The 27735-nt window shown below is 38.9% G+C and overlaps 2 protein-coding genes across 3 annotated transcripts in view; both read left to right on the top strand.

The window, feature by feature from the left end:
• The first annotated feature begins 409 nt into the window (after positions 1-409).
• The window catches only part of LOC716654 (torsin A interacting protein 2), a 35464-nt gene continuing 8138 nt past the window's right edge, over positions 410-27735 (top strand). Inside the window, 2 exon segments of one of the 2 annotated variants that reach the window (NM_001261130.1) lie at positions 410-439; positions 25420-25599. In NM_001261130.1, the coding sequence (NP_001248059.1) occupies positions 25566-25599 (34 nt within the window). In that variant the 5' untranslated portion in view covers positions 410-439; positions 25420-25565. 2 annotated transcript variants of the gene reach the window in all.
• Positions 417-14109, top strand: LOC716691 (torsin 1A interacting protein 2). The gene is given in 2 exon segments (NM_001261631.1): positions 417-439; positions 12829-14109. A coding segment is annotated over 1 exon segment (396 nt). The 5' UTR covers positions 417-439; positions 12829-13503; the 3' UTR covers positions 13900-14109.

Raw genomic sequence — 27735 nt, 5'->3', positions numbered from 1 at the left:
GACTATGCAACTTTTCCATGTTTTAGTATTGGAATTAATGTCTTGAATTTTTCAAAAGGACTTCCAGAAACGGCCCCTCCCCACCCCCACCTCCCTACCGCACAAATGGTATTTTAATTTTTATTGTTTTTGAGACAGGTACTTGCCCTGTCACTCAGGCTAGAGTACAGTGGCGTGATTGTAGCTCACCACAGCCTCATACTTCTGGGCTCAAGCGATCCTCCCGCCTCAGCCTCCCAAGTAGCTCGAACTACAGGCCCGCACCACCATGCCCCACTAATAACTTTATTTTTTATTTTTGTAGAGACAGGGTCTCACTGTATTGCCCAGGCGGGTCTCGAACTCCCGGCTTCAAGCGATCCTCCCGCCTCGGCCTCCCAAAGTGCTGGGATTACAGGCGTGAGCCACCACGCCTGGCCTCACTCAAACAGTAAACGAGGTAGGTTGGGGGTATATTTTTGTTTTAGGATAAAAAGAAACTGAATCTTATAAATATTAAATGGGGTAAGATGTGAGTAAATTTTGGGGTTTAGACTTTAATATGAGAAGCAGAATTATTTTAGGGTTCGAAATGTAAGTGGGAAATTTGCCTACTAGTGTAGGTGGCGATTACTCCATGCCCAGCATGCCTAGGATCTCGACATTCTTAATCTTAATCCTGAAAAGATAGTACTTAAAAAAAAATGGTGCTAAAAAGGGCAAAGTTGAAGTTTCAGTAAGACCTCCTACCATTTTGCTTACATATTATATATGTACATTCTCCCAATTGTATTTAATACCTGATGAAAAAGTTTGTGCCTTTTCCTTCTTTTAACAAAGTTCATAGTACTCTCTACTTTATGAGTACTTTATGATAAACTTAATTATCAGACTTTATACTGTTACACAGATCCAGAAATGAGTTATATAGATTAAACATACTGGTTTTGTTTTACCTGTCTTTAGGTTGTAACACGTTTTCTTTTGAATCTGTATGAGAGATCCTTTCTTTAAGCTGTGGCAGTTATCCATGTTTTTTGAGCTCTATTTTTTGAGCACAAGGTGAGTATATAAAGGGCCAGTGGAAACATTTAATAAAAAAAGGAACTTCATGGTAGAGTAACTACAGATGTTCTTGGAAGCCTTTGTGTGGATTAGAACAGTTTGAAAAACTAACATTTGCTATGAAAATTGAGTGCCTGTCTTCAATAATGTTTATTATGCTGAATGTGCAGTCCACAACTTGATTACCTGTTTTTCTGCAGGTTTGTTACGCAACCTTTCGTGACTCATTTAAGAACTATTTTATCTAGTTTCTTTCCTAATATAGAGGTAATGCTAGCTTGAGAGCTTCAATAATTCACAAGTAAATTAACTTCAGAATGTAGCTAATTATTTGAGGATTATTGGGTGTTTTAACAATGCATTGTATTTTGTATATAACTTATTTTTGCCTAAGAAGTCATTTCTGTGTTTCATTCATTTCCATGGAACACAGAAGTCAAAACTCTATTCCAGGAAAGTCCACACTTCTTTGAAATGCCACTTGAATTTCCTGAAGGAAAGTTTGCTTCAAGAAGCCTTGTCTGCTTTATCACTTCGAGGTTGTTCACTAAGTTAACTGCGAAGGCCCATAAACTTGGAGATCTGACAACCTCCCAAAAAATTTGAAGAATGAAGAATTGGCTGTTTTATTTACCGTTTAGAATTTTAATTGTGTTAAAATTTCTTTAATATTTCTACATCATATGAACTACTGGATTAAACTGTGTCCCACAAGAAGGAATTCGTAGGGCGATCATACATTATCATAAATTTTGCACAGAAATCAAACATTTGGGAATAAGGAAGGGTGTCCCAATGAGCATAGACTTTGGAGTCATAGCTGGGTTTGAATTCCTATTTTGTCACTGTGTGGGCTGTTTCCCTTTTTACTAGTATTTAAAGGAGCTGACACATGAATTTTTTTTTTTTTTTTTTTGGTGCCATGACTCAGTTATGAACTGTGCACATAATTTTGGTAATCAAAATTTCTGGGAAGAAAATTCACCTATAATTCCACTACCTCAACAAATCAAATTGTTTGGTTTTTGGAGATTTTCCTTCAGCCCTTGACTATGAGTATATATCATGTAAATGTAATGACATTTTTGGAAAAAGTCAAATTTTAAAACATTAGTGTCTTCTGGGATTTTGTTTTAATTAAATGAAGCTGTTTGGTTTTGCCTGTAGTAGTTCAAATAATAACAATTTACAGTTTTTGAGGACTTCTTTTCTGCCCCTGTGGTTGTCAGTATTGCTCATTATCTCATTTAATCTTCACATTGCCTCTTTCATCTAAGTACTGTTATTCCATTTTATAATTAAGAAAACCAAGGAAAAAGTTAGCCAGGGGCTGGGCACAGTGGCTCATGCCTATAGTCCCAGCACTTTGGGAGGCCAAGGTGGATGGATCACTTGAGATCAGGAGTTTGAGACCAGCCTGGCCAACATGGTGAGACCCCATCTCTACTAAAAATACAAAGAAATTAGCTGGGCATGGTGGCGGGCACCTGTAATCCCAGCTTCTCGGGAGGCTTGAGGCAGGAGAATCGTTTGACCCTGGGAGGCGGAGGTTACTGTGAACTGAGATCACGCCATTGCACTCCAGCCTGGGGGACAGAGTGAGACTCCGTCTCAAAAACAAAACAAAAAACAAAGAAAACCAAGGGCAGAGAGAGAAAGAGAAACACCAAGTCAGAAGCTGGAGCAGTCATTCAGGCCTAGACAGTCTGACCTTAGAGGATAGTGCTATATTGGGTTTTATGTTTGGTAGATTTGCTTTATGGATGTTAGGTCATATTTGTAGATAGGAGTTGATCCTGGAGGCTGACTTATAACATTCTTTGTATGAAAGTTTTTTGTTTGTTTCTTTTTTGAAACAAGATCTCTCTCTCTTATCCAGGCTGGAGTGCAGTGGCACAATCACAGCTCACTGCATCCTTGACCTCCCAGTCTCAAGTAATCCTCCCACCTCAGCCTTCCAAGTAGCTGAGACTACAGGCACAGACCACCATACCTGACTAATTTTTGTATTTTTTGTATAGACAAGATCTTGATATGTTGTCTAGGCTGGTCTCTGAACCCTTGGGCTCAAGCAGTCTTCTCCTGCTTGAACTTCCTGGGATTATAGGCATGAGCCACCATACCTGACTACGGTATTTTTTAAAGTACTGTATATAACTACTTTTTCTTTTCTTTTCTTTTCTTTTCTTTTCTTTTCTTTTCTTTTCTTTTTGAGACAAGGGCTTGCTCTGTTTCCCAGGCTGGAGTATAGTGGCACTATCATGGCTTACTGCAAACTTGAACTCCTGAGCTCAAGTGATCCTCCCACCTCAGTCTCCCAAGTAACTGAGACGATAGGCACACACTGCCATACCCAGCTATGTTTTGTATTTTTGTAAAGATAGGGTCTCACTGTGTTGACCAGGCTGGTCTCAAACTCCTGGCCTGACATGATTCTCTCACCTTGGCTCCCAGAAGGCTGGGATTAAAGGCATGAGCCACTGCGCCTCCCGCCCCTACCCCCCTTTATAACTACTTTGATCACTAGATTTTTAACAAATGTTGTAGGAAAATAAAGAAGATAAGGGAAATGTTTAGTTCCTTAACAGATGAGGCCATTCACCTATAGTTTTATTAGTTGTAGTAAAAATATAATTTATATACAAGGCAAATTATTGGGTCTAAGTTTTCCTTTTTTTTTTTTTTTGAGATGGAGTCTCGCTCTGTCACCCAGGCTGGAGTGCAGTGGCATGATCTCGGCTCACTGCAAGCTCTGCCTCCCAAGTTCATGCCATTCTCCTGCCTCAGCCTCCCGAGTAGCTGGGACTACAGGCACCTGCCACCATGCCCGGCTAATTTTTTTGTATTTTTAGTAGAGATGGGGTTTCACCGTATTAGCCAGGATGGTCTCGATCTCCTGACCTCGTGATATGCCCGTCTCGGCCTCCCAAAGTGCTGGGATTACAGGCGTGAGCCACTGCGCCCGGCAAGCTTTCCTTTTTTAAAATTAAAAATATAAGATTTATAATGAGGGAAAACTAACTTTAAAGCAATGCTCCTTAAACTTTATAGTGAACACCAGAGTCATCTGGCAAATCTGTTAAAACATAAACTCCTGCCAGAGGCTCTCAGAGATTCTGGTCTAGTGGGTCTAGGTTGGGGCCTGAATTTGTTCTTTTAGCAAGTTCCTAGGTAATGCTAATGATTCCTAGCTAATGAGTTGAATATAGTAAGGAAACAAACACACTTGTTGTCCATATTGTTGGCTTGATAGTTATACCCCAGTAGCACTGAGCATTCAGATCTTGGTTTGTAAAGGCACTAGGACTTTTTAGAGAAGTGGCTGATTTCAGTGCGGAGGCAGAGAAAATACAAGATGAGCCTGAAACATCCTGTGGTGCTTGAAAGTAAGGAAATGCTAGAAAAAGTTAGGGACCTTGTCAAAAGGAGCCAACTTGAAGGAGTTCCTGGTATCCAGGTTGGAGCAATTTGAGCAGTAAAATGAATAGTGATAGTATTGGACTTTAACCCATAAAATAAAATGAGTTCATACTGATATTGCTGAATAAATAAGTAGGGGAGAAGGGACAACTCTTTCTAACAGAAGAATTCCAGTTAGTAAACATTGAAGGAAAAAAGGAAATACAAAACCACCATTAGGGAAACAGTACCGTTAGTAGTTGCAGACAAAATCCAGTTAGAGGACAATCAGAATATTTACATAGTTTCAAAGTATCTCTCCCAGGATAATTATTAACTACAAAGAAAAAATAGTAATCTGACAGTGGAGATACTATGTTAAAAAAGTGATTAAGGTTAACATCACCAGTAATAAGACAAGGACATCATGAACCCAAAGATACGCCGTGAGAAGGACACAGTGGCATTTCTGTGGTGTTTGTTATTACCAAAAATGCATAATCTTTTTATCTTTCCAATCATGATAAAATATAAAAATCTAAACTGAGGAACATTCTACAAAATAACTGGCCAGGCCAGGTGCCGAGGCTCATGACTGTAATCCCAGCACTTTGGGAAGCCAAGGCAAGAGGATCACTTGAGCCCAGGAGTTCGAGACCAGCCTAGGCAACGTAGCAAGACCACATCTCTATTTTTAAAAATTAAAAACAACACTAAACCCAAAATAACTGACCAGTATTCTTCAAAAGTGTGAAGGTCACAAAGACAAGAAAGGGCCGCAAATGACAGGTAAACACTGAGGAACTGTCACAGACTGAAGACTAAGGAAAAATAACAACTAAAAGAAATGATGAAATTTGAACATAGCCTGTGGTTTAGTTAACTGAATTGTATCAATGTTGATTTCTTGTTTTTGATAACTATAATTATATAAGATGCTAGATGAAGGATATAACGGAACTCTGTGCTATTTTTGCAACTTTTCTGTAAGTCTAAAATTAGTTCAAAATAAAAAGTTTAATAAAAATATGTTGACTTGAAGTAGATACTAAAAGTGATTAGGGAAGTTGAACTAAACCTGGCAGCCAGTCGTGCCACCCACTATCGGAAATCTTAGCAAACTCTTAGATCCTTCGTGCATAGCTTAATACCTCTGCGTGGTCAACTGAAACTAGAGAGACAAGTCAAAGGAGTTGGGAGGGAGTAGGAAGAAGGGTAAGTAGGAAAGGAAGACTTTCTGTACTCAGAATATCTACAGAATTTCAACTTCGCCAGGCATTCAGTTCCTGTGTAAAAAACAGTTGCCTAGGGAAGTAGAGTGCTTTTTGTTCCTAGGCTAGTACTTTTTCAAAAAACTCCCTTTCAAAAATCTAAAATAAGTGACCAGTTAGTGAAAATACAGAGAAACGAACATTTGTGAAAATAATGCTGGGATGCTATGACAGTGGGTATGGTACAGAGGGGTGGGCAAGACTTAGAAATTTAGTTTTAGACAAACAATAAATAGCTAGCACAGGTTATAGAAATACCTAAGCTTGGCACCAGATCTGACTGTTGAAAGTTGTGTATTAGCCTTAAAGGTTTGGCTGCTGGTGTTTTGAAGTGAAATTGTAGACAGAATTTGGACTATGGACTTTTGGAGCATTAGAGCAACATAGATAGAAATGTACCAGTAAATTTCTAAACCAGTTGTTCTCCTTTATGGCCATCCCCCCTCAAAAAGTATGCTAGCAATGCATACACACCTGTTTTGCTTGTCAGTTCCTGGGGCAAGAGAGAGGAGAACATTCTGCAGCTATTTTCTAACCTTGGATCATATTTTTTATTTGGCTTATCTGTTCTAAAGAGGGAACAGTGTGTGTACTACATAGTACTGAAGATTGTGATCCATATGCCTTCTCTCAGTGATCTCAAGATTGCCAAATTCCAAGTAGTTTCTCACAAAACAAGTTGACTTTTTTCCAAGAGCATTTTATTTTCAACACAAAATTATTTTAGATTATATGAATTCAAAAAGAAGAATGATTCCTTTTCTCATACTCCTTAATCTCTCATTATCTAAATTCAGAAGGTAGTTGTGAAATAGGAAACTCTTAAGATTTCACTTTGTGTATGAAACTTATTGGAGAAACTATCTCATACAAACAAAGTTATGATTATTGATTAGCCTTGACTGTAGTACCCCCTAGAAGAAAATATTTAAAATGGGAATTCAAGAGAGTTTAAAGCATTTTTACTTTTTCTATGTGCCTATCTTGATTTTATATATCATATGAGGAATTGGTTGAGGCTAAAGTCTAAGGGATAAATTGCCTGGAAAGGTCATTCCAATCCTGACTCAGTCTGAAACTTAATTATTATGCTACGACAAAAAAGAATAAGGGAATTTTTATCTATTGAAGGCGGATTTGAACTTACTAACATACATTCAGGAAATAGCAAAGAACAAGGTAGACTATTTAGAGAAGTTGATTAAAAAGTTGCCATGGTTGGTTGATGTAAATTTGAGTGGATTAAACAGAACTACATTTTCTGTTTCAGTGTGAAAGTACTGTTTTCTTTTCTAAATTTTCTTTTAATAAAGTTTCAGGAAGGATCTTAAACTTATTTTAGTTCACATACATAAAACCCCTGATTTGTATTTTCTTTTGTATAGCATTTGTGCAGCAGAGAAGCTCCTCAAATTTTGTTCTTTTGCCCACTGTTTTTAGTGAAGGAGGTTTGAAAATACAGGCATCCCAGCTTCTGCTGTGGGCCTCCCTAAATTTCCAGTGATCTCTACAGGGGATCTTTTTTTATCCCTCTAAGGGCCCTTAGCCTTCACCTAAATCAGTGGTTCCAGTCTGGATTCCCTAGACATCTAGAAGTCCTGAATGATTGTTCTTTCTGTATCCATAGTACTTGGCATTGGGCCTAGCACATGGTGTGCTCCTCAAATAACAATTATGTTTAATAATCATAGACTAATGGTAGTCCTCAAGGTATTTTCAGCATTTCTAAAAACCTAATGATAGTCATATACTTACCTTAAATCAGCTGCTTAAGTCCTGCTTAAATCAGGACTTAAGCTAATGGAGTTGAGAAAGGAAGCCAGTTTTAGGATATCCAGATCTTTCTAACTCTGTTATAGGGATGTAAAGTATTTTGTCTAATTTAAAATGTTGGGGCCGGGCGCGGTGGCTCAAGCCTGTAATCCTAGCACTTTGGGAGGCCGAGACGGGCGGATCACGAGGTCAGGAGATCAAGACCATCCTGGCTAGCATGGTGAAACCCCATCTCTACTAAAAAAATACAAAAAAAAACTAGCCGGGCGTGGTGGTGGGCGCCTGTAGTCCCAGCTACTCGGGAGGCTGAGGCAGGAGAATGGCGTAAACCCGGAAGGCGGAGCTTGCAGTGAGCTGAGATCCGGCCACCACACTCCAGCCCGGGCACAGAGCAAGAGTCCGTCTCAAAAAAAAAAAAAAAAAAAAAGTTGGAAGTTTTTAAACCAAGACTGGTAGCATTAGTTTTTTGTTTTATTAGAAATTCTGTTTGGCAGATCTACTTATCTGATTACTAAAAATTAGAAAACGAAATTATTACAAGACTGTAGATTGTTTGGACATCTTTCCAAAATGGGGGAGGAGGGGTGGGGTTGGAAAAAAGTTACCTTTGATAGCAAAATGGTTAGGAACCATAGTGCCTAATGGTCCTGAATCATTTCAGATTCCTCTGGGAGTTTAAAAGGATGTACCATCTTTTTGGGAAAAAATGCACCTATGTATTAAAGATTTCTTTCTTTTTTTTTTTTTTTTTTGAGATGGAGTCTTGCTCTGTCACCCAGGCTGGAGTGCAGTGGTGTGATCTCGGCTCACCACAAGCTCCACCTCCCGGGTTCACGCCATTCTCCTGACTCAGCCTCCAGAATAACTGGGACTACAGGCACCCGCCACCAGAGCTGGCTAATTTTTTTGTATTTTTAGTAGAGGTAGGGTTTCACCGTATGTTAGCCAGGATGGCCTCCATCTCCTGATCTCGTGATCCACCCGCCTTGGCCTCCCAAAGTGCTGGGATTACAGGCATAAGCCACTGCGCCCAGCCGTAAAGATTTTTATATGTAATTCCAGAGGATTCAGGACTCCTGGAAGTTTATCCTGTAGTTTTTGGTGTGGAAGTGAAAAATTATGAGAGGTGATTTCTCCCACCACCAATATTTATTCATGGTGGAAGAGTATCCTTTGGATTTGTGAGCAGATTAAATGAGTTAATATGAATAAAGTGTTTAGAACAGAAAATAGCACTCCATAAGTGTTAGCTACTAAATGTTATTATCTAATAGACAGAGGGTTACTGTATACTGTTTATCCTGCCGAATAAAGTTTTCTGAGTTGTATATTGTTGGAGGAACTGTGCCTTTTTCTAATTTGTATAAAGGCGTCATGTGAAATAGCAACTTCCCTACACACAAATTCATGCCTTCAGAGAGTATGCTAAGATAAACCCTCTTTTGTACAATCATTAGGTAGGCTTCTTTTTACCTCATTTCTATGAAGAGATGGCTTAAAATTTTGTGAGGAAACCAAAGATCCGTATCCTTCTATTTCGCTCTTCTTTATCCCAATGTAAGTTGCCTGCTTTGCCTCTGAGCAGATTAACTGCTGCTGGTCTTCTTGTCCACAGTGTGGAAGTTTGGTTTTGCTTATTAACCTCTCTCTCTTTTTAAACATTATAAAATATTGAATAGAGATGCTGTAAGCTATTAGGATTTATGATACAGTGGGTATTCTTGTACTTTCACCCAGTTAAAGAAAACAAAATTACAATTATCTTTGAAATTCTTTGAATGCCCTTCATCTCCCACTCTTCCCTCTCCCATCAGAGGTAATAATTATCCTCGAGTTTGGACTTCTTTTTTGTTTTTAAAGCTTTATTGCAGCCGGGCGCGGTGGCTTACGCCTGTAATCCCAGCACTGTGGGAGGCTGAGGCGGGTGGATCACCTGAGGTCGGGAGTTCGAGACCAGCCTGACCAACATGGAGAAACCCTGTCTCTACTAAAAATACACAATTGGGCCAGGCATGGTGGCTCATGCCTATAATCCCAGCACTTTAGGAGTCTGAGGCGGGCAGATCACCTGAGGTTGGGAGTTCGAGACCAGCCTGACCAACACGGAGAAACCCCGTCTCTACTAAAAGTACAAAATTAGCCGGGCATGATGATGGATGCCTGTAATCCCAGCTACTCAGGAGGCTGAGGCAAGAGAATCGCTTGAATTCAGGAGGCAGAGGTTGCGGTGAGCGAAGATTGTGCCATTGCACTCCAGCCTGAGCAACAAGAGCAAAACTCCATATCAAAAAAAGAAAAAAGCTTTATTGCATATTTCTCCCTAAATGATACATTAATTTTATATCCTTTTGAAACTTTATGTAAGTGGAAAGTTTATATAAGAATGTGTGCATGTGTTTATTTTTTTGCTTGTGCTACTTACATTTTTTTTAAGCTCAACATTCTTGAGTTTCATCTATGATGACAGTATCCTATTGTATAGCAGTACCTCAATTTACTCATTCTCCTGTTTGTGGCCATTGTGGCTGTTATTTTGCTATTACACAGTGCTACCATGAATATTTTTATTCATGTTTTTAAATGTACAGGTACAATTTCTCTAGGGTATGTGCCTAAGAGTGGAATTGCTGAGTTATAGGAAATGCACATCTTCAGCTTTACTAGGTAATGCCAATTCCAAAAGTGATTGTACAGATTTGTAGTCCTGTCATTAGAATATAAGAATTCAAGTTACATTTTATTTTTGTCATTTATTCATTCCAGAAATATTTATAGGACACTATAGCAGTAAATAAAAAGGTAAAATGCCCTGCTCTCAGGGAGTTTATATTTTAGTGGAGAAAAATAGCCAAAATAAATACTGTAGCAAAATGGTACCTGTTTTATGTGAAAAAAAATAAAGCAAGCGTAGTACTTGTTATTGCATTACTGATAGAGCCATACGTGGGGGGATTTGAGGCTAAGGGGATGGGATATAACCAAGAAGTCCTGTGTTTCAGGTGGTGATTGACATGAACAGAGATGTAGGTGTGAGATTGATCCTGATGCTTTCAAGCAGATAATGGTAGTGAAGCTGTGAGTGTTGGGGTGGGGATGGGGGTTAGGAATCTTGCCAGGAGCATTTTCCCAGGCCCCTCTCTTCACTTCTACTCATCCAGTAGCTCTAAGGCTAAAGAATGAGTGAGGAAGCTGGTACTGGGTGGTATTATTCTGAGCATTTGGAGTTCTGGGACCCCCTATTGGCTCTTACCTACAGAGGTTTAAAGGACCAGGAGAGGAGGGAAGACTTGTCTGGAACATATGGAACAGTGGAGTTCTCTTGATACAGGAATACTTGGAATTCTAGTGCTTGTTTGATTACTGAAGTTGGAAAACTGAAGGTTAGTGAATGGATGGAATTATTCTGAGCACTTGGAGCTTTAGGGCTTTCTCTTGACTCCTAGTGGAGTCCTCTGGGAGGAGTGGTTTTTCCTATAGTATGTGGAACCCCCTTTGTCAAACTTGTTAGTTTTTGTAGTGTGGTAGATATGAAATAGTATCTTGCTGATACTACAGTGGTATCTTATTGGATTTACTTGATTTCACTCTAAAAATCCAAAATCTGATCAATTAAATGTCAGACTTTTTATATTTTATCGTATGTGTTTATTGGGCTCCACCAGTGTGGGAGTTTTATTTGTCATCTCTCTGTACCATGACTAGAGACCCAAAATTTAATTTAGTAGCTGAAGCTTTTACTCTGGTAGCTCTTGTCAACAGACCCTCACAGAAATCTATTATGCCCTGTGCTATCATCACCAAGTATGTAGTCATTGAGTTGGAAACCCAACCTTTTGTCTGCTCTGCCTGAGGAACTGAATTAGTAGCCTTCACCCGTACATTGCTACCTAACCTCAGAAAACACATCAATATATCTACATTGACTCTATTTCACCCGTTCTGGGGCTCCCATCAAAATATGGGCCCCATGTTGTTAGAGCACTATCAGAGGCTCTTCATTTGCCTTTTAAATTTACCATTTTAAAATCTGAGAATCACAGCTATTACTTCTGTAAGCTTTGGCTTACCACAACTAAGGCTGTAATTCCTTCTGTTTTTCAGGCCAAATGTTTATATTTTAACTCATGCGCTCCCCAGTGTATCTTACTACTCTCACAGGATCAAGTCTCAGAATTTACAAAAAGAACATTGGAGAAAGGCATGGTATATATAGTACCCTGATAATCTGTGACACTCTCTAGGTGGCCTTCTAGTTGCTCCATACATCGTACTGTCCTACCTTATTTACATGCTACATTCGGTGTCATGAAGGAGTGCAAAGATGATGATAACATCTGCAAATTCCAACTGATTTACTCTATGCATTTTCCAAGAATAGCTCAGGACTATTGCTCAAGGCTATGCCTTACTTGCCTTCTCAGACTGACACGGTGTATAAACCAATAAAACTAGATGGTGAGCAGCTGGGCATGGTGGCTCACTCCTGTAGTCCCAGCACTTTGGGAGGCCAAGGTGGGCAGATCACCTGAGGTTGGAAATTCGAGACCAGCCTGACCAACATGGAGAAACCCTGTCTCTACTAAAAATACAAAATTAGCCGGGTGTGGTGGCGCATGCCTGTAATTCCGGCTACTCGGGAGGCTGAAGTAGGAGAATCGCTTGAACCCAGGAGGTGGAGGTTGCAGTGAGCCAAGATTTTGCCATTGCACTCCAACCTGGGCAACAAGAATGAAACTCTGTCTCAAAAAGAAAAAAAAAAAACCTAACAACAACAACAAAAAACCAACTAGATGGTGAGCAATGAGACCTGTCCCTCTTGATTTTTGACTTTTTTTTTTTTAAGCCTTCAAAAGGATTTCATCCAACTGCCTATGGTTAGCTTTTAAGAATATTATCTAAAAACTGTGTACACTTTTTTCTTTTTTTTTTTTGGATGGATTGAAACCTATTATCGAAAGGCTGTCATTGTTAATGTTATCCCATACATTATGGAGATACCATAAGTGGCACCTGTTTCACAGAAGAGATGTATAAGTAAGAGATTGCTAAGTTTTACCAGGTTAGATATGATTATACAGACCTTATTATTCCCAAGGTACACATGGAGTAAAGAAGAAATACAGTCCTAAAAAATTAAGCTAGTCCTAGTATAAATGATCCAGAATTCTTCCTGGTGCCAACATATCAGTTGGTTTGAACCCATGTTAAATAGTCATGGGAAAACCCATGAGACATTTCTTATCTGCCTTAACTAACCTGAATAATTTCCAAATGCATGTTTCTAATAATAATGTGAACAACTGCAAAACCTGTGAGTCGTCTGAAGTTTTATCATTTACAGGTATGTGACGCATTCCCAGACTCTCCAGCCAACTGAGCATCAGCTCCTTCACGGCAACTGGGTCCTGATTAATGTCCTCCCAAGACAGACTTCATTGGATCCACACTCAAGAGGACTCTGCCAGGTTTTTCTGACCCCTCTACATTGCTATAAGGTGCCAAGGCCTTAAGACTTGGGTGCGTGTATTACAACAGCAAGAGTGCCAGCGCCAACAAAAGACCCATTGGACCTGTCAGCTCCTCTGTTTCACCAACCAGACACAGTAACCTTACCAACAAAGAGTAAGCCAAGTGCCTCTGTATGACACCACCAGCAGCTGATAACGCATACGAAAAATATAACTAATTTAGACTAGAGCCCTATCTCTTCTTGAGAAGCTGGGATTTGAAGGAGCTATCCTGAGATCTGTACTGCTAGTAAGTGACTGATAACATTAGAAACTGGATCGGTCCCTGAGTTCAGAGACTGAGTTGCAATTGAGTGAAAAATAGACAACGAAATCTTGAAGAATTGCACTGAGGTGCAAGCCAAGTTTATTTGGCTCTCCAAATAATATTGGTTGAACTAAGAAATTGGTAATCCAAACCTGTAATAGGACTGGTGTTTGGGTGTCTCTCTTTGTCATTGTTGCCTCTTGCTGTTACATTGCTGTCTGTGTTGTCTTTCTAGGTCCAAATGTTTTCAGATAATTCACATTGCCCTGATTGTGGACAACAGTGGTTCCCTAGTTTAGAACTAGGCCACTGGTTGTACCAAACTGAACTTGTTGAAAATGAATGTTACCAGGTATTCTTAGACCGTATTAACAGAGCGGATTATTGCCCTGAGTGTTATCCCGATAATCCTGCTAATAGAAGCCTTGTTCTTCCTTGGTCTTTCCCACTTGAGTGGGCTCCCCAGAATCTCACCAGATGGACCTTTGAGAAGGCTTGCCACCCATTTCTTCTGGGTCCTCCACTGGTTAGAAAAAGAATACATGACTCTCGAGTAGCTGGTTTTAACCCTGCATTACAGTTAATCTTGACCAGAACAGATAAAACCTTAAACAAAAAACTGGGTCAAAACAAATAGCTTCTATAATAGTCAAAATTGTCAACTCTAGAGGCTTTTGTGTAGGTAGCCCAAGGAAGATGGAAAAATAATTAATTTCTAAGTCTGACCCAGATTGTCACTAGTTTGGGAACTGCTTAAATTGTTGGATCTGCTTCTGTGGCCTATACATATTTTATTCACTATGAATTTAGTTAGTATTCTAGCCAGACTGTTCATCTAGACTGAGATACACACACACACACACACATATATAATAATTCATATTTCCTATAAACTGTTTCGGAACTAACTTACCACTCCTAAAAAAATTTCTGCAGCCTAATGAGTGACATATGACGAAGTAGTCCTAGAGGGGAAGTCCCATACTGTGTGCTTCTTAATGGTATTTCTAATGATAACTTTTGTAGGAAAGCAGCCTCATTATAGCTGGATCCTAGATTAGTCCAGTGAATTTTAATAAGAAATTATGCTGTTGTAAACTCACCTCTTACTCATTGGTCAGCGATGATATATATATAGATAACATTTATCCATATATAGCCATTTATTCATCATTGGCCCTGTCTGGCCCATCCTCAGTGTGGCTGTGACATTATTGATAACTGGTCACTCAGATAAATCACGTTCTATTAGGAAACACCTACATAGGTGATGCAGAAACATGCAGAAATGCCACCTGTCTATACTTACGTGGCTTTACATAAACAAAAGACTGTCTTGTCTTTGTGGTGACTGAATTTACAATGTCCTCCCCTGGAAATGGAAAAGTACCTATCTAGGAGATGTATGACAAAAGAAATTATCAAGCCTGACTTCATATATATTATGAACAGTCTAGGGGAAGCATCTTTCTTAGAACTAAGGTCTGCTGAACATTGGCCACATTCTGGACTTCTATTGTTCATTAAAATCATGGACCCAGAGTTGGGGTTAAGCCACTTAGAAAAAGCTGTTGAAAACATCTCAAAGGCCACTGAACAATTTTTAAATTATACTTAACATGCCAGGTATCCAGGTATCTAGTGCTTTTGTACCACCTCAGTAATATTATCAAGGTCCCAGCTTCTTTCTGTCCTTCCCCCTTGGGATCCTCTTTTTTTTTTTTTTTTTTAATTGCTTTTCTAAAAGTAGTGACCGAGTCTTGCTATATGGCCCAGGCTGGTTTCCAACTCCTAGGCTCAAGCCGTCCTCCTACCTCGGTCTCCCAAGGTGCTGGGATTACAGGCGTGAGCCACCCCACCCGGCCTAGGATCCATGTTTGCTTTTTATCGTTAGGATTTTTTTTTTCCAATGAGTACAATATGACTTCTTGTTGTAACAGACATTTTAATCCCTAGGAAAGGCTGGAAGTAGAGAGCAAAAGTCTTTCAAGTCTGTCTTTTATTTGGAAATCAAGTCTTTCCAAAAAATCTCTAGCAGATTTCTTCTTATATCTCATTATAAAGTATCAGTTTACAAGGGAGCCTGGGAAAGCTTGGCAAAGGGGAATAGGGTTATCATTGCCTGGGTAGGGCACATTGCCTCCATTGAAAAAATCAGGGCTCTTTTTTTGTTTGTTTTTTTGACAGAGTCTCGCTGTCTCGCCCAGGATGGAGTGCAGTGGCATGATCTCGGCTTACTGCAACCTTTGCCTCCTAGGTTCAAGCGATTCTCCTGCCTCAGCCTCCCGAGTAGCGGGGATTACAGGTGCCCGCCACCACACCTGGCTAATTTTTGTGTTTTTAGTACAGACGGGGTTTCACCATGTTGGCCAGGCTGGTCTTGAACTCCTGACCTCAGATGATCTGCCTGCCCTGGTTTCCGACAGTGCTGGGATTACAGGTGTAGCCACCGTGCCCGACCAGGGCTCTTTTAGCAAGGAAACCGTGAGGAATGAATGGCTATTGGTGTGCAGCAAATCATACTTGCTACGTGTTGTGAAACCTGAAGTTATTTGTTAGTCTGTATGAAGAATGTACCCCAGAGATGTACCCTGTATCTGCCTTATGTCTCTTACAATGGAGGTTCTCTCCTGTTATATTGCTGAATAAACTACGTGAACTACTAAATTGACTGAAGACTAGTTAGTTTATCACTAACTCTTTAATGAAGAATTTCACTATCCTACAGTTCTTCCTAAAAAGTGAAAATTTACTTTAAGTGTTTTTAAGAATAGTATTATGATCAGTATTATTGCCCCTAAATTTTTTAATTATTAGAGAATGCTTATGTTGTAAGGACATATACAAAGAAACATTCTACAAATATGAAAATTTAAATATCAGCAAAACAGAGAAAAGGTCTTTGTTTTTGTTTTAGTCAATCTCTCCATTAAATAGTAAGATCAGATTAAAAGGATTTATACCATCGATTTCTCAAATCAATACCTAAACAGTATCTGTGAGAGCTTGTTTAAAAATGGAGATTTCTTGGTCTGCTTTAGAAATTTTGATTCCTCAGGTTGCTTGTAGGGCCCAGGAATCTGCATATTATAAAAAACACCTCATGCTGAGTGCAGTGGCGTGTACCTGTTACCACGGCTACTTCAGAGGTTGAGGCAGCAGGATCACTTGAGCCCAGGAGTTCAAGACCAGCCTGAGCAAGATAGTGAGACCCCTGTCTTTTTCAAAAAAAACAACAAAAAGATATAAATAGTACCTTTGGAGATTCTGACGCAGGTGCTCTCTGGACCATACTTTGAGAAATGCTGTAGTAATACGTCCATAGTGTTTACTTATCTGGCTTAAAAGGGTGGGAGCAGAGTACTCATAATACTGCAAGATAGTACCATTTATTTGGTAATACTGGTAATGTAAAAAGAGGTTTCATGTCAGACTGAAGATTACTCTTGATAATTTAGGTCATAACTGAGCCACATTTTTCTCATTAATTAATCAGGAATGTTTCTGTCCTCTTCACAAACAGTTTTGTTTGGTGTCATTATAAACTATGTGAATATATGGGCCAGAAAAATGAATAAAAAATATTAATTTTAATATTAAGAGGGTTACTTTGCCTTCAAACATTATCACATACCTGTTATATGGTAAGCTGTCAGAAATCAACATCATGTAGTAGAGCTCATAAAATTGAGCAAAGGAGAAAATTGAGGAAGCCTTTGAATAAAGCTTTTCACCTTAGGTCTTTCTAGTATGTCTTCATACGGCTTAAAATATTGCAGGTTATTCTAAAATACTCTATAGTTGATATGAATAATGAATTTTATTAAAACACAAATGCTGTGTTGGTAAAATTAATTGTAATGACAAATGATCTGGAGGGTTATCCAGTGTTTTAAATAGTGTGAGCTACACTCGTCTCTATTTTTATAGCGTGGAAGAGTTGGTAATATTGCTTATATGTTATGGTAGCATTTCTAAAATGACCATTATAACTAGTTCCTGTTATTTTATGGCAGACCTGGTAGTGGAAAGGTTAATGGAAACATGCAAGGGCAGACTGGAAAGAAAATATATCCACCAAAGAGGTAGCTGTCGGGGGATGTGAGTGAGTGAGGTAAGATTCGTCTCTGAGTCACAGGTGAAGGAAGCCCAGGCAAACAAGAAGGCAGAAATGAGTCCATGGCATCCAAAGAATATGTTGCAGTCCACATGTCATAGCTGTCTGTAAAAGTGAGATGAGCTGTAGCCCTTTCATCTCTCCAGTCTCCCTGGCAACCCTGAGTCTCCATGGAATTTTGGGGACACAGCTTGAAAATTGCTTTTTATAGAGGCAAAATAATGGCCTTGCAGCCAGCTGGGTGTGTATTCTAATTCTGACACTATTAAATGACCTTAGGCATTTTAACCTCTCTGTATCTAGTTTCTTCATCTGTGAAAAAGGTTGTGTAATAATACCCACCTCATACTGTTGTGAGGTGTAAGTGCAATAACATATACCAAACATATGGCACATACTAAATCTTCAGGACAAGGAAAGATGTAGGGCAAGAAAGCAAAAGCAGAAGTTATAACTGGGGAATAATGTAGAGTCTTACTTGTTTTGTTTTGTTTTTGAGAGAGTCTCGTTTTGTCACCTAGGCTGGAGTGCAGTAGCACCTTCATGGCTCACTGCAGCCTTGACCTTCTGGGGTCAAGTGATCCTCCCACTTCAGCCCCCTAAGTAGCTGTGACTACAGGTTTGCACCACCACACCCAGCTAATTTTTGTATTTTTGTAGAGATGGAGTATCGCCATGTTGCCCAGACTGGTCTTGAACTCCTGGCTTCAAGCAGTTCGCTCACCTCGGCCTCCCGAAGTGCTGGGATTATAGGCATGAACCACCATTTCCACCGAGTCTTAGTTTTAGAACAAGGATTAAAGCCAATTGTTTCAACTGATGCTGAATTATTATAAACTTATTGGCTGGTGGCTCACACATGTAATCCCAGCACTTTGGGAGGTTGAGGAAGGAGGATGGCTTGAGTCCAGGAGTTCAAAACAAGCCTGAGCTATAGTGAGACCCCCCAACTCTACAAAAAAGTTTTAAAAATAAAAAAAATTAGCTGGATGTGGTGGCATGTGCCTGTAGTCCCAGCAACTCAGTAGGCTGAGTTGGGAGGATCATTTGAGCCTCAGTGAGCTATGAGTTTGAGGCTGCAGTGAGCTATGATGGTACTACTACCCTCCAGCCTGGGCAACAGAGTGAGGCCCTGTATCTAAAAACAAAAACAAAAAACTTCTTAAATCTCTCCTGATGAAGGACAAGATTGGTTTTGGGATGAGGTTGAGCCTGTGGCATAAGTCAAATGGTCTTAGGTGTAAAGATTAAAAGGCCTGGAGGGATGGATGACCCAAGGCAGATTTTTGTCACAGTGTTTAGGCCCATTTTATAATCTTAATTATGGTAGATATAATTGCTATATGTTTTATATCACCTGAGACTTTCCAAAACACTGAAATAAATTCCTGAAGTGGCAGGTCCCTGAAAAGGAAAAAGAAAAGAAATAGAGAAAAGTTGAAGGATATATACAAATTCACTCAGGTCATATGTGCTAGAGTCACAATTCAAACCTAGATTTAAGTATTCCAGAGTCAAGGTGCTTGTGGTATGCTTAATACAAGTTTTTTAAAGTGTCATGGTTAGGTCCCACAGCTAGACTACCTGAGTTCAAATCCTGACTGCCCTCAGTAGTCACGTGTTCTTGGGTAAGGTTCTTAACTTTTCTTTATCTCAGTTTCTTCATCTCTAAAATAGTAGGAATATTAGTAGTCTACACCTCATAAGATTGTGGTGAAGATTAAATGAGTTAATAAAGTGCTTTGAATGATGCCTGGCACAAAGAAGGCACTCAATAAAAGTTCTTATAGTTGTTGTCTATGCTTTATATGTTACTCGTTTTCATAGCAGGATTGTAACTACTTGTTTCAGGGCCAAGATATCGATTTCTTTTTATTCCTAGAGCCTAAAATGGCATCATTCACTAAAATAAGATTGTGTTTAAAAATAAAGATATATACTTAATTCTACCCCAACTGTCATACATTTGTCATGATGGCATTTATATCTAAACTACCATCCTGGAATGGCTGATTATTTTGTGCTCTTCTTGGCTGCTAAACTTCTCATTTCCTTCTCCATTTAAAAAATGGTCTTAGTACTTTCTGATACCTACCCTGCCTCCCCTCCCCAGGTTTTCCCCAGGTCACCATCCCCTCCCCTCTTTTTCACTGGTCCTCATGGCAATGCTAGCAGTTTGCAGGATGGAGTGGAGGATGGGTAAGGTCCTTTTGCTCTCCCAGCTCTGATTTTGTTCTCAAAGGCAGCTTTTCAGTGTCCTGTCTCTTCCCAGCTGGTTGTGACAAAATGTCTAGGAGGCCGTGGTAGAAGCGTACTCTGTAATGTAAGGTCATTGCATGTAGGCTCAAAGAGTTTCCATTACAGGTCTTTCCTTTTGATACTTAATTTTTTTACGGAGACTAATTTTTTAATTACTCATTTAAAAAGGCAGTAACTACATCAAACATATAGAAAAGTGCAGAGAATAATATAACAAGATCTGTGCCCAGATGCCCAGATCTCAAATATATGAACATTTAATCACATTTACCTCAGTTTTTATTTTTTTAAGGAAACTTTATGTGTACAGTTGACACCCTCTCTTATTCCTTGCAGAAGCAAGCCCTAAATGGAAGTTGATGTGTATCCTTTCCATTTATGTATTTATGTTTTGTTATAAATTTGTATATGTAAATAATGCTGTACATTATTTTCTGTACATGTACATGCTGTACATATCACTCTGTAGTGACAAAAAATGGAATACTTTCAAACCTTCATTAGTATCAAATATATATACATACACACACATATATATGTATGTACATATATTTATTTTGTTTGTTTTTTTCCCCCGAGACAGAGTCACTCAGGCTGGATTGTAGTGGCGTGATCTTAGCTCCCTGCAGCCTTGAACTCCTGGGCTCAAGGGATCATCCTCCTTAGTCTCCTGAGTAGCTGGGATTACAGGCATGTGACACCATTCCTGGCTAATTTTTAAATTTTTTTTGTAGAGACATCATCTCATTATGTTGCCCAGGCTGATCTTGAACTTCTAGACTCAAGCAATCCTCCCGCCTTGGCCTCCCAAAGTGTTGTGAAGATTAAATGAGTTAATACATAAAGTGATTTAAATGCTGCCTGACACAAAGAAGGCACTCAATAAATAGTAACTTTTATAGTTGTGTGTGCCTTATATGTTACTTGTTTTCATAGCAGAATTGTAACATCCTGGCTTACATGTGTGAGCCATCATACCTGGCCCAAATTTAGAAACGTGTAATATGTACTGAATCGTAGTTAGCCTTATAGCACTTAATATTGTATGTTGGAACCTTCTAAACTTGGTTATGTAACTTCAACGCAAAAGTCATCTGGTATACCACACAATGTCACCTACCGGGTAGTCAAAGCGTTTACCATTTTACAGTGAGTGAGATGAAGCAGAAAGGGTACATCTTAGAAGACAGAGCACAAGGCAGCCACATTTACAGAGGAAGCAGTGAGGTAAATGTGTCCCTCTTAGAGAAGTCCCAGGAAATAGAAATTAAGCAAGGCATCCCTCAGCCGGCCATCTAGTATGTTCTCCATAAATGGAGAATAAAACCTTACAGCCTTAACCTGTTACAAGCCTTGATGGAGACAACTAAAGCAAAATGATGCAAGTTTTGCTGCAGATTTCAGGGTCACAGGGAGGTGGAAATGACTGTCAGTGATGAGGCTACATTTTATTTAAGTAGAAATCTGAATCACTATAACCGCCATGGATAGAGCACTGAACACCATTTCGTAATTGAACTTGCAAGGGATTCACTCAAAGTGAATGTCTTTCGTTGCCATGTGAAGCACACAGGTCTCATCAGTTCCTTGTAGAAGATACTGTCAAAAGCATCTATTTTGGGACATGCTTATGGAGTGTTTTTCCCTACAGCTATAGAAAGCTCCAACTACCCCATTTTCCTTCAGGATGAGGCTCTGCCTCACTTCCATTATGCAGTCCCGAGGTTCCTAATAAACGCATATCCTGATAGGGATCAGACACCGTTCAAAAGATTGACCTGCCTGGCTGAGCGCGTTGTCTCATGACTGTAATCCCAGCACTTCGTGAGGCTGTGGCGGGCAGATCACTTGAGGCCAGGAGTTTGAGACCAGCCTGGGCAACATGGTGAGACCCTGTGTGTACTAAAAACACAAAAATTAGCTAGGCATGGTGGTACGCAGCTGTAGTCCCAGCTACGAAGGCTGAGGCATGAGAATTGCTTGAACTTGGGAGTTGGAGGTTGCAGTGAGCCGAGATTACACCACTGCACTCCAGTCTATGTCATAGAGCAAGATTCTATCTTGGAGGAAAAAAAAAAGAAAGATTGACTTGCCTCTGGAACAGTGGCCTCCAGATCTCTCAGATACCCTGCCATGTGATCTTATCTGAGGATTTGTCAAGAACTCTTGTTTGTCCCACTTCTTGCACTGTGAGGGAAATGCCATTTCAACTATAAACAGTGATGATATGTTACAGAAGGTCTGAATGAAGTGGGCTATAGGATCTACGTGTGCTTTGTGACAGGAAAAGTGTATGTTAAGCATTTGTAAGATTATAGAAATATCTGTGATGGCACCTTTGCAGATTCTTTTGGACTGCAACCTAGTAACCGAGTAATATATTTTTGAAAGCCCTCAGTTCTGTTTGTTTGCCATAAAGTTTATTGAGGATAATCTATGTCACATACAATTAACGTACAGATTTTAAGTTTGATAACAAATGGAACCACCACCTCAGTAAAGATATTCAACATTTTTTTTTTCTTTTTTGAGATAGAGTTTCGCTCTGTCGCCCAGGCTGGAGTGCAGTGGCGTGATCTTGGCTCACTGCAACCTCTGCCTCCTGGGCTCAAGTGATCCTCCCACCTCAGCAGCTGGGACTACAGGTATGCACCACCACGCCCGGCTAGTTTTTGTTATTTTTTTTTGTAGAGATGGGGTTTCACCATGTCCAGGCTGGTCTTGCACTCCTAAGCTCAATTAATCTGTCAGCCTTGACCTCTGAAAGTGCTGATATTACAGGTGTGAGCCATTGTACCTGGTCATCAGTACTTCAGTGCTGTAATTTTACAACTTTTAAAGATAATCTAATTTATTTGAATTGCTATGTATAATATTACATTGTAAGAATATGACAATTTTTCAAACCTACTTTCTTATTAATGAACATATAGATTTTCTCATTTTTCCTCATTTTAAACAATACAGCAGTGGATATTTTGGGGCATATGAATGAGTTTCTCTGTTATACGTCTAAAAATGGAGTTGCTGATTTGTAGAATATGTTTGCCTTAATTTTCTTTGCCATATTTCTCTCTGAAGTTGTAATAACAGTTTACTTGTCATTGGGGTTGTATTTCCTTAACTAGTCTTTTTTCATATTCATTATGTTTTCATATTTCCTCTTTGTTGAACTGCTTGTTCATCCCTTTACCCAGTTTTTCATAGCATTATTTGTCTTGTACTGATTTGTGGAATTCTTTATGTGTTCTCAATATTAACTCCTTACTGGTTTTATATGTTGCAGATGTTTTTCTAGTCAGACACTTATCTTTTAATTTTGATACCTTGTGTAGAAATTAAAAATTTTTTAATGGGGTCACGTTTGTCACATTTTACTTTCTGGTTTGTGTATTGTGTATCTTATTTAAGAAACCCTTGCAGTTATAAAGATATTTGATATTCTCAAAGTTTAAAAGTTTTACTTTTTACATTTAGGTCTTTCATATGGACTTGATTTTTATCTGAAGTAGGAGACAGAAATCTAATTTTCCCCCCATTTGAATAGTCAGTTGTCCCCAAACTATTTATTCACTAATTCATTATTTCCCTTTGCTGAATTAGCCAATTTCCTTATGTATGTATGCTGCGTATACTTCTTTACTCTCTATTCTGTATATTGTTTGTCTATTCCTGTGCCAGTGTTCCATTGCTTTTATTACTTTAAGATTTTTTTTTTTTTTTTTTTTGGTGACGGAGTCTTGCTTTGTCACCCAGGCTGGAATGCAGTGGTGCAATCTGGGCTCACTGCAACCTCTGCCTCCTGGGTTCAAATGATTCTCCTGCCTCAGCCTCCTGAGTAGCTGGGATTACAGGCATGCACCACCATGCCTGGCTAATTTTTGTATTTTTAATAGAGATGGGGTTTCACCATATTGGCCAGGCTGGTCTCGAACTCCTGACCCTTGGGTGATCTGCCTTTCTCAGCCTCCCAAAGTGCAGGAATTACAGGCATGAGCCACCATGCCCAGCCTACTTTTAAGTTTAAAGAAGGTTTGATATCTGGTAAAGATTGCCCCCTTCTTCTTCAGAATTATGCTGACTCTTCTTGATCCTTTGCTGCTCTTTTTGAATTTTAGGATCAGGTTTTCCATTTCACTAGAAACCAACAATTATCAAAAAACTTGAGATTTTGTTTCAAATTGCATTAAATTTGTAGATTAATTTGGAGAAAATTGGCATCAATGGTTTTGAGTCTTACTGTCTACTCATGATATATTTTTCTGTTTACTTATGTCTTTTTTATATACTTCAATAAAGTTCTGTATTTTTCTCTCTAAAGTTGTGTTTTAAAGAAACAGCTTTATTGAGGTATAATTTACATACCATAAAATTCACCACTGTCTAAAGATCTTGCATATCTCTTGTTGGATTTAATACTAGGTATGTTTTAGTTTTTATTCTAGGTTCCTTATGGTTATTGTGAGTAGCATCTTTGCTTTTGAAAATTTTTGTTATTGGTACATAGGAAACTTTTAACCTATTTTCTTGGTTTTGGCTGGCAGGAAAAATTTTTTTAAAGAAACTTGAAAAGGACTGGGGACTTTTTATTTTCTGTCATGAGCTAGGATAGGAGAGAAAACTTCACTGCAACATATGATGGCTTGAAAGCCCAGTCCCAGGAGCTTGAAGAAGATAAAAGCAGTGATAAGGAACCCTCCAAACACTTATGCTAAGTGTTCACAGTGGCAGAAAGAAGAGTCTGTCCCTAACTCTTCTCTTCCCTTCCAGTTTATCTATGGCATCACTCTTTATTTATATATTCATTTATTTTTTCATATGCTTTTAAGTTAAAATACAGAGTTCTTACTATACACTAGGCACCGTGTAGGCATTGGGGATGAAAGTTTTTAATGTGTAAAATTAAATTTTACAAAAGAGTACTGAGAAAAATATAAAGACGGCAAGTTGGCTAGCCTCCCAGCTAGGCTGTCAAAAAACTATAACACTTCACACAGGTTTTTCTTATATATTTTTGTATTTAAGCCTCATAGGTATCATTATTCTCATTTTTATAGGGAATGAATGTTAAGTAACTTTACTGATCAATTTGTTTTTGACAAAAAAATTAACTACAAAATATGATTTTTAATTGCTTATAAAGTGCCTTTGATTTTGATTCCTTTTGTGTAAATCTTAATAATTTTCTTTGTCTTTGAGCATTGCATAAAAAGGCATTGTATAAAAGGATATCTGTCTCCATATTTTACAAAAGAATACTTCAAGAGAACCACTTCAAAGTCAGTCCAAATGTGTAGTGGTACACCTCACAGCAGCCATCTCAGTTTGTGGGAACCTCCTGTGCCTTGTTACTTTTTAATATAAGTGAAAGCTTCTGATAGGCAGACTATGAGAAAATCATCTGGGACAGAAATTGAAGACATGCAGGAAATCTGCAGTGATTGTTTCAGCAATGACTTAAATTTCTACGCTTAGATTTATTTTTTATTTTAATTCAAGCTATTCTCTTGAAGATTCTGGTCACTTGATCTTACTTTTTATACTCTTTCAACTATTCTGGAATGTATTAGGAGATTATGAAATTCATGAAAGATTAACAATCGAGCTTTTTTCAATAGTCTAGGATTTGGAGTATGATTCTCTATGAAAGGAACTTTTCTTCACGCAAAAAAGTTTCAGAGAGGAAATGTTACTCAAACTAAACATATTTAATAAAGCTGATACTTGCATTTCTCCCTTGTATGGATAAAAAGTCATTTAATTTTTTTCATTTTGTTTTAGTCACTGTATATATGGCTTATTTCCTGGGTCCACGGGAAGCATGAGTCTGTTGGGACTTGGGGCAAGAAGAAGACAAGACATCTTAACAAGGAAAACCAAGCACTAAAAAAAGTATCCCCCCAACTCTGAAGAGATAGAGCATAAACATGGCCGACAGTGGACTTAGGGAACCTCAAGAGGGTAAGACTGATTTGTCTAGCACTGAGGGTGCTGCTGTAGGAAACCAGGGCTGTGCAGAGAGAGAAAATCTCTGACTAAAATCTGAGGTTTTGAAGTAAAAAAGCTAATTCAGTGGATTCATTTGTTTTTATTATACTTATTCTTTCAAATTTACTGAATTTTACTATAATGTGAACCCTAATTATAATATAAGGAAAATAAATGTTTTAGAGACTCTAATAGTAGGGACTTACAGTAATAGAAAAATGCAGTGCTCTATTTAGAAGGGATCTTTCTTTCCTTTTCTTTTTTTTTTTTTTTTTTTTATGTCACCCAGGCTGGAGTGCAGTGGCGTGATCTCAGCTCACTGCAACCTCCGCCTCCCGGACTCAAGTGATTCTCATGCTTCAGCCTCCAGAGTAGCTGGGATTACAGGCACCTGCCACCACACCCAGCTAATTTTTGTGTTTTTAATAGAGACGGGGTTTTGCCATGTTGGCCTGGCTGGTCTCGAACTTCTGACCTCAAGTGATCTACCCCCCTTGGCCTCCCAAAGTGCTGGGATTACAGGCATGAACTACCACTCCTGGCCTTAGATCTTTCAGTTATAGGTAAGAATTAAATTTTAGTTCATCCTGCTTATATTTTATATAGGAGATAAAGGCAAAATATGAAATAGATTTTCCAGAAGAGAAAGAGGACATTTATTTAAAATCTTTGTTATGGGAGTTAAAAAATATATTAAAGTAGAGGCCAGGTGCGGTGGCTCACGCCTGTAATTCCAGCCCTTTGGGAGACCGAGGCAGGTGAATCACATGAGGTCAGGAGTTCAAGACCAGCCTGACGAACATGGAGAAACTCCGTCTCTACTAAAAATACAAAATTAGCTGGGTGTGGTGGTGCATGCCTGTAATCCCAGCTACTTGGGAGGCCGAGGCAGGAGAATCACTTGAACCCGTGAGGTAGAGGCTGCAGTTAGCTGAGATTGGGCCATTGTACTCCATCTAGCCTGGGCAACGAGAGCGAAACTCTGTCTCAAAAAATAAATATAAGAGTAGAATAGTATAATGAACCCCTATGCACTCAACATCCAGCTTCAACTGTTACCAACATAATGCTGATCTTGTTGCCTGCCTTGGATTATTTTAATGTACATCCATGATATTACATCATTTTATTTGTAAATAGTTTACATCTCCTAAAGATAGATTCTTCGTAGATTATTTTTTAAAAAATAACCAAAATATCATCACACCTAAAAAAATAGACTAACAATTATTCCTTCATGTCATCTCATATCCTGTCATTATTCATATTTCTCAAAGTGTCTCATAATTTGTTTTTTCTTGACAGTTGGGCCACACATTGCATTTGATTTCTTATAGCTTCTAGGTTGTTCTTTTTTAAAGTTGTATTATAGAAAATTTTAGGGCCAGGCGGGGTGGCTCACACCTGTAATCCTAGCACTTTGGGAGGCTGAAGCAGGCGGATCTCAGGTCAGGAGATCGAGACCATCCTGGCTAAGACGGTGAAACCCCGTCTCTACTAAAAATACAAAAAATTAGCCGGGCGTGGTGGTGGGCACCTGCTACTCAGGAGGCTGAGGCAGGAGAATGGTGTGAACCTGGGAGATGGAGCTTGCAGTGAGCCGGATCGCGCCACTGCACTGCAGCCTGGGAGACAGAGCAAAACTCCGTCTCTAAAAAAAAAAAAAAAAAATTAAAACGCATAGAAAAGTAGACAGAGATAAAGCGAACCTCTGTGTACCCATTAAACAGCTTCATATGCTATCAACATATAGCTAATATATAGTGGAGTAAAGAAAAAAACACGAAAACATATGGCTAATATGGTTTCATCCATATGCCCTCATTTCTCCCTTCCCCCATGTTGTTTAGTTGAAGCAAATCCTGGCTATCCATAATTTTAGTAATAAATACTTGAATATATCTCTGAAAGAGGATTCTTTTTAAAAAATGTAATTACAATACCTTTATCACACCTAAAAAGATGAATCATAAATCCTTCATGTCATCAAATATCTGGCATTCAGATATTCCTGATTGTGTCATAAATATTTCTTTAATGATTGGCTTTTTCGAAACTGGATCTAGACATCGTAGTCCACATATTGTATTTGGTTGATGTGTCTCTTAA

Source organism: Macaca mulatta, chromosome 1, assembly GCF_049350105.2.
Source record: "Macaca mulatta isolate MMU2019108-1 chromosome 1, T2T-MMU8v2.0, whole genome shotgun sequence".
NCBI classification, from domain to species: Eukaryota; Metazoa; Chordata; class Mammalia; order Primates; family Cercopithecidae; genus Macaca; species Macaca mulatta.
This window is presented reverse-complemented; position numbering and strand designations above follow the sequence as displayed.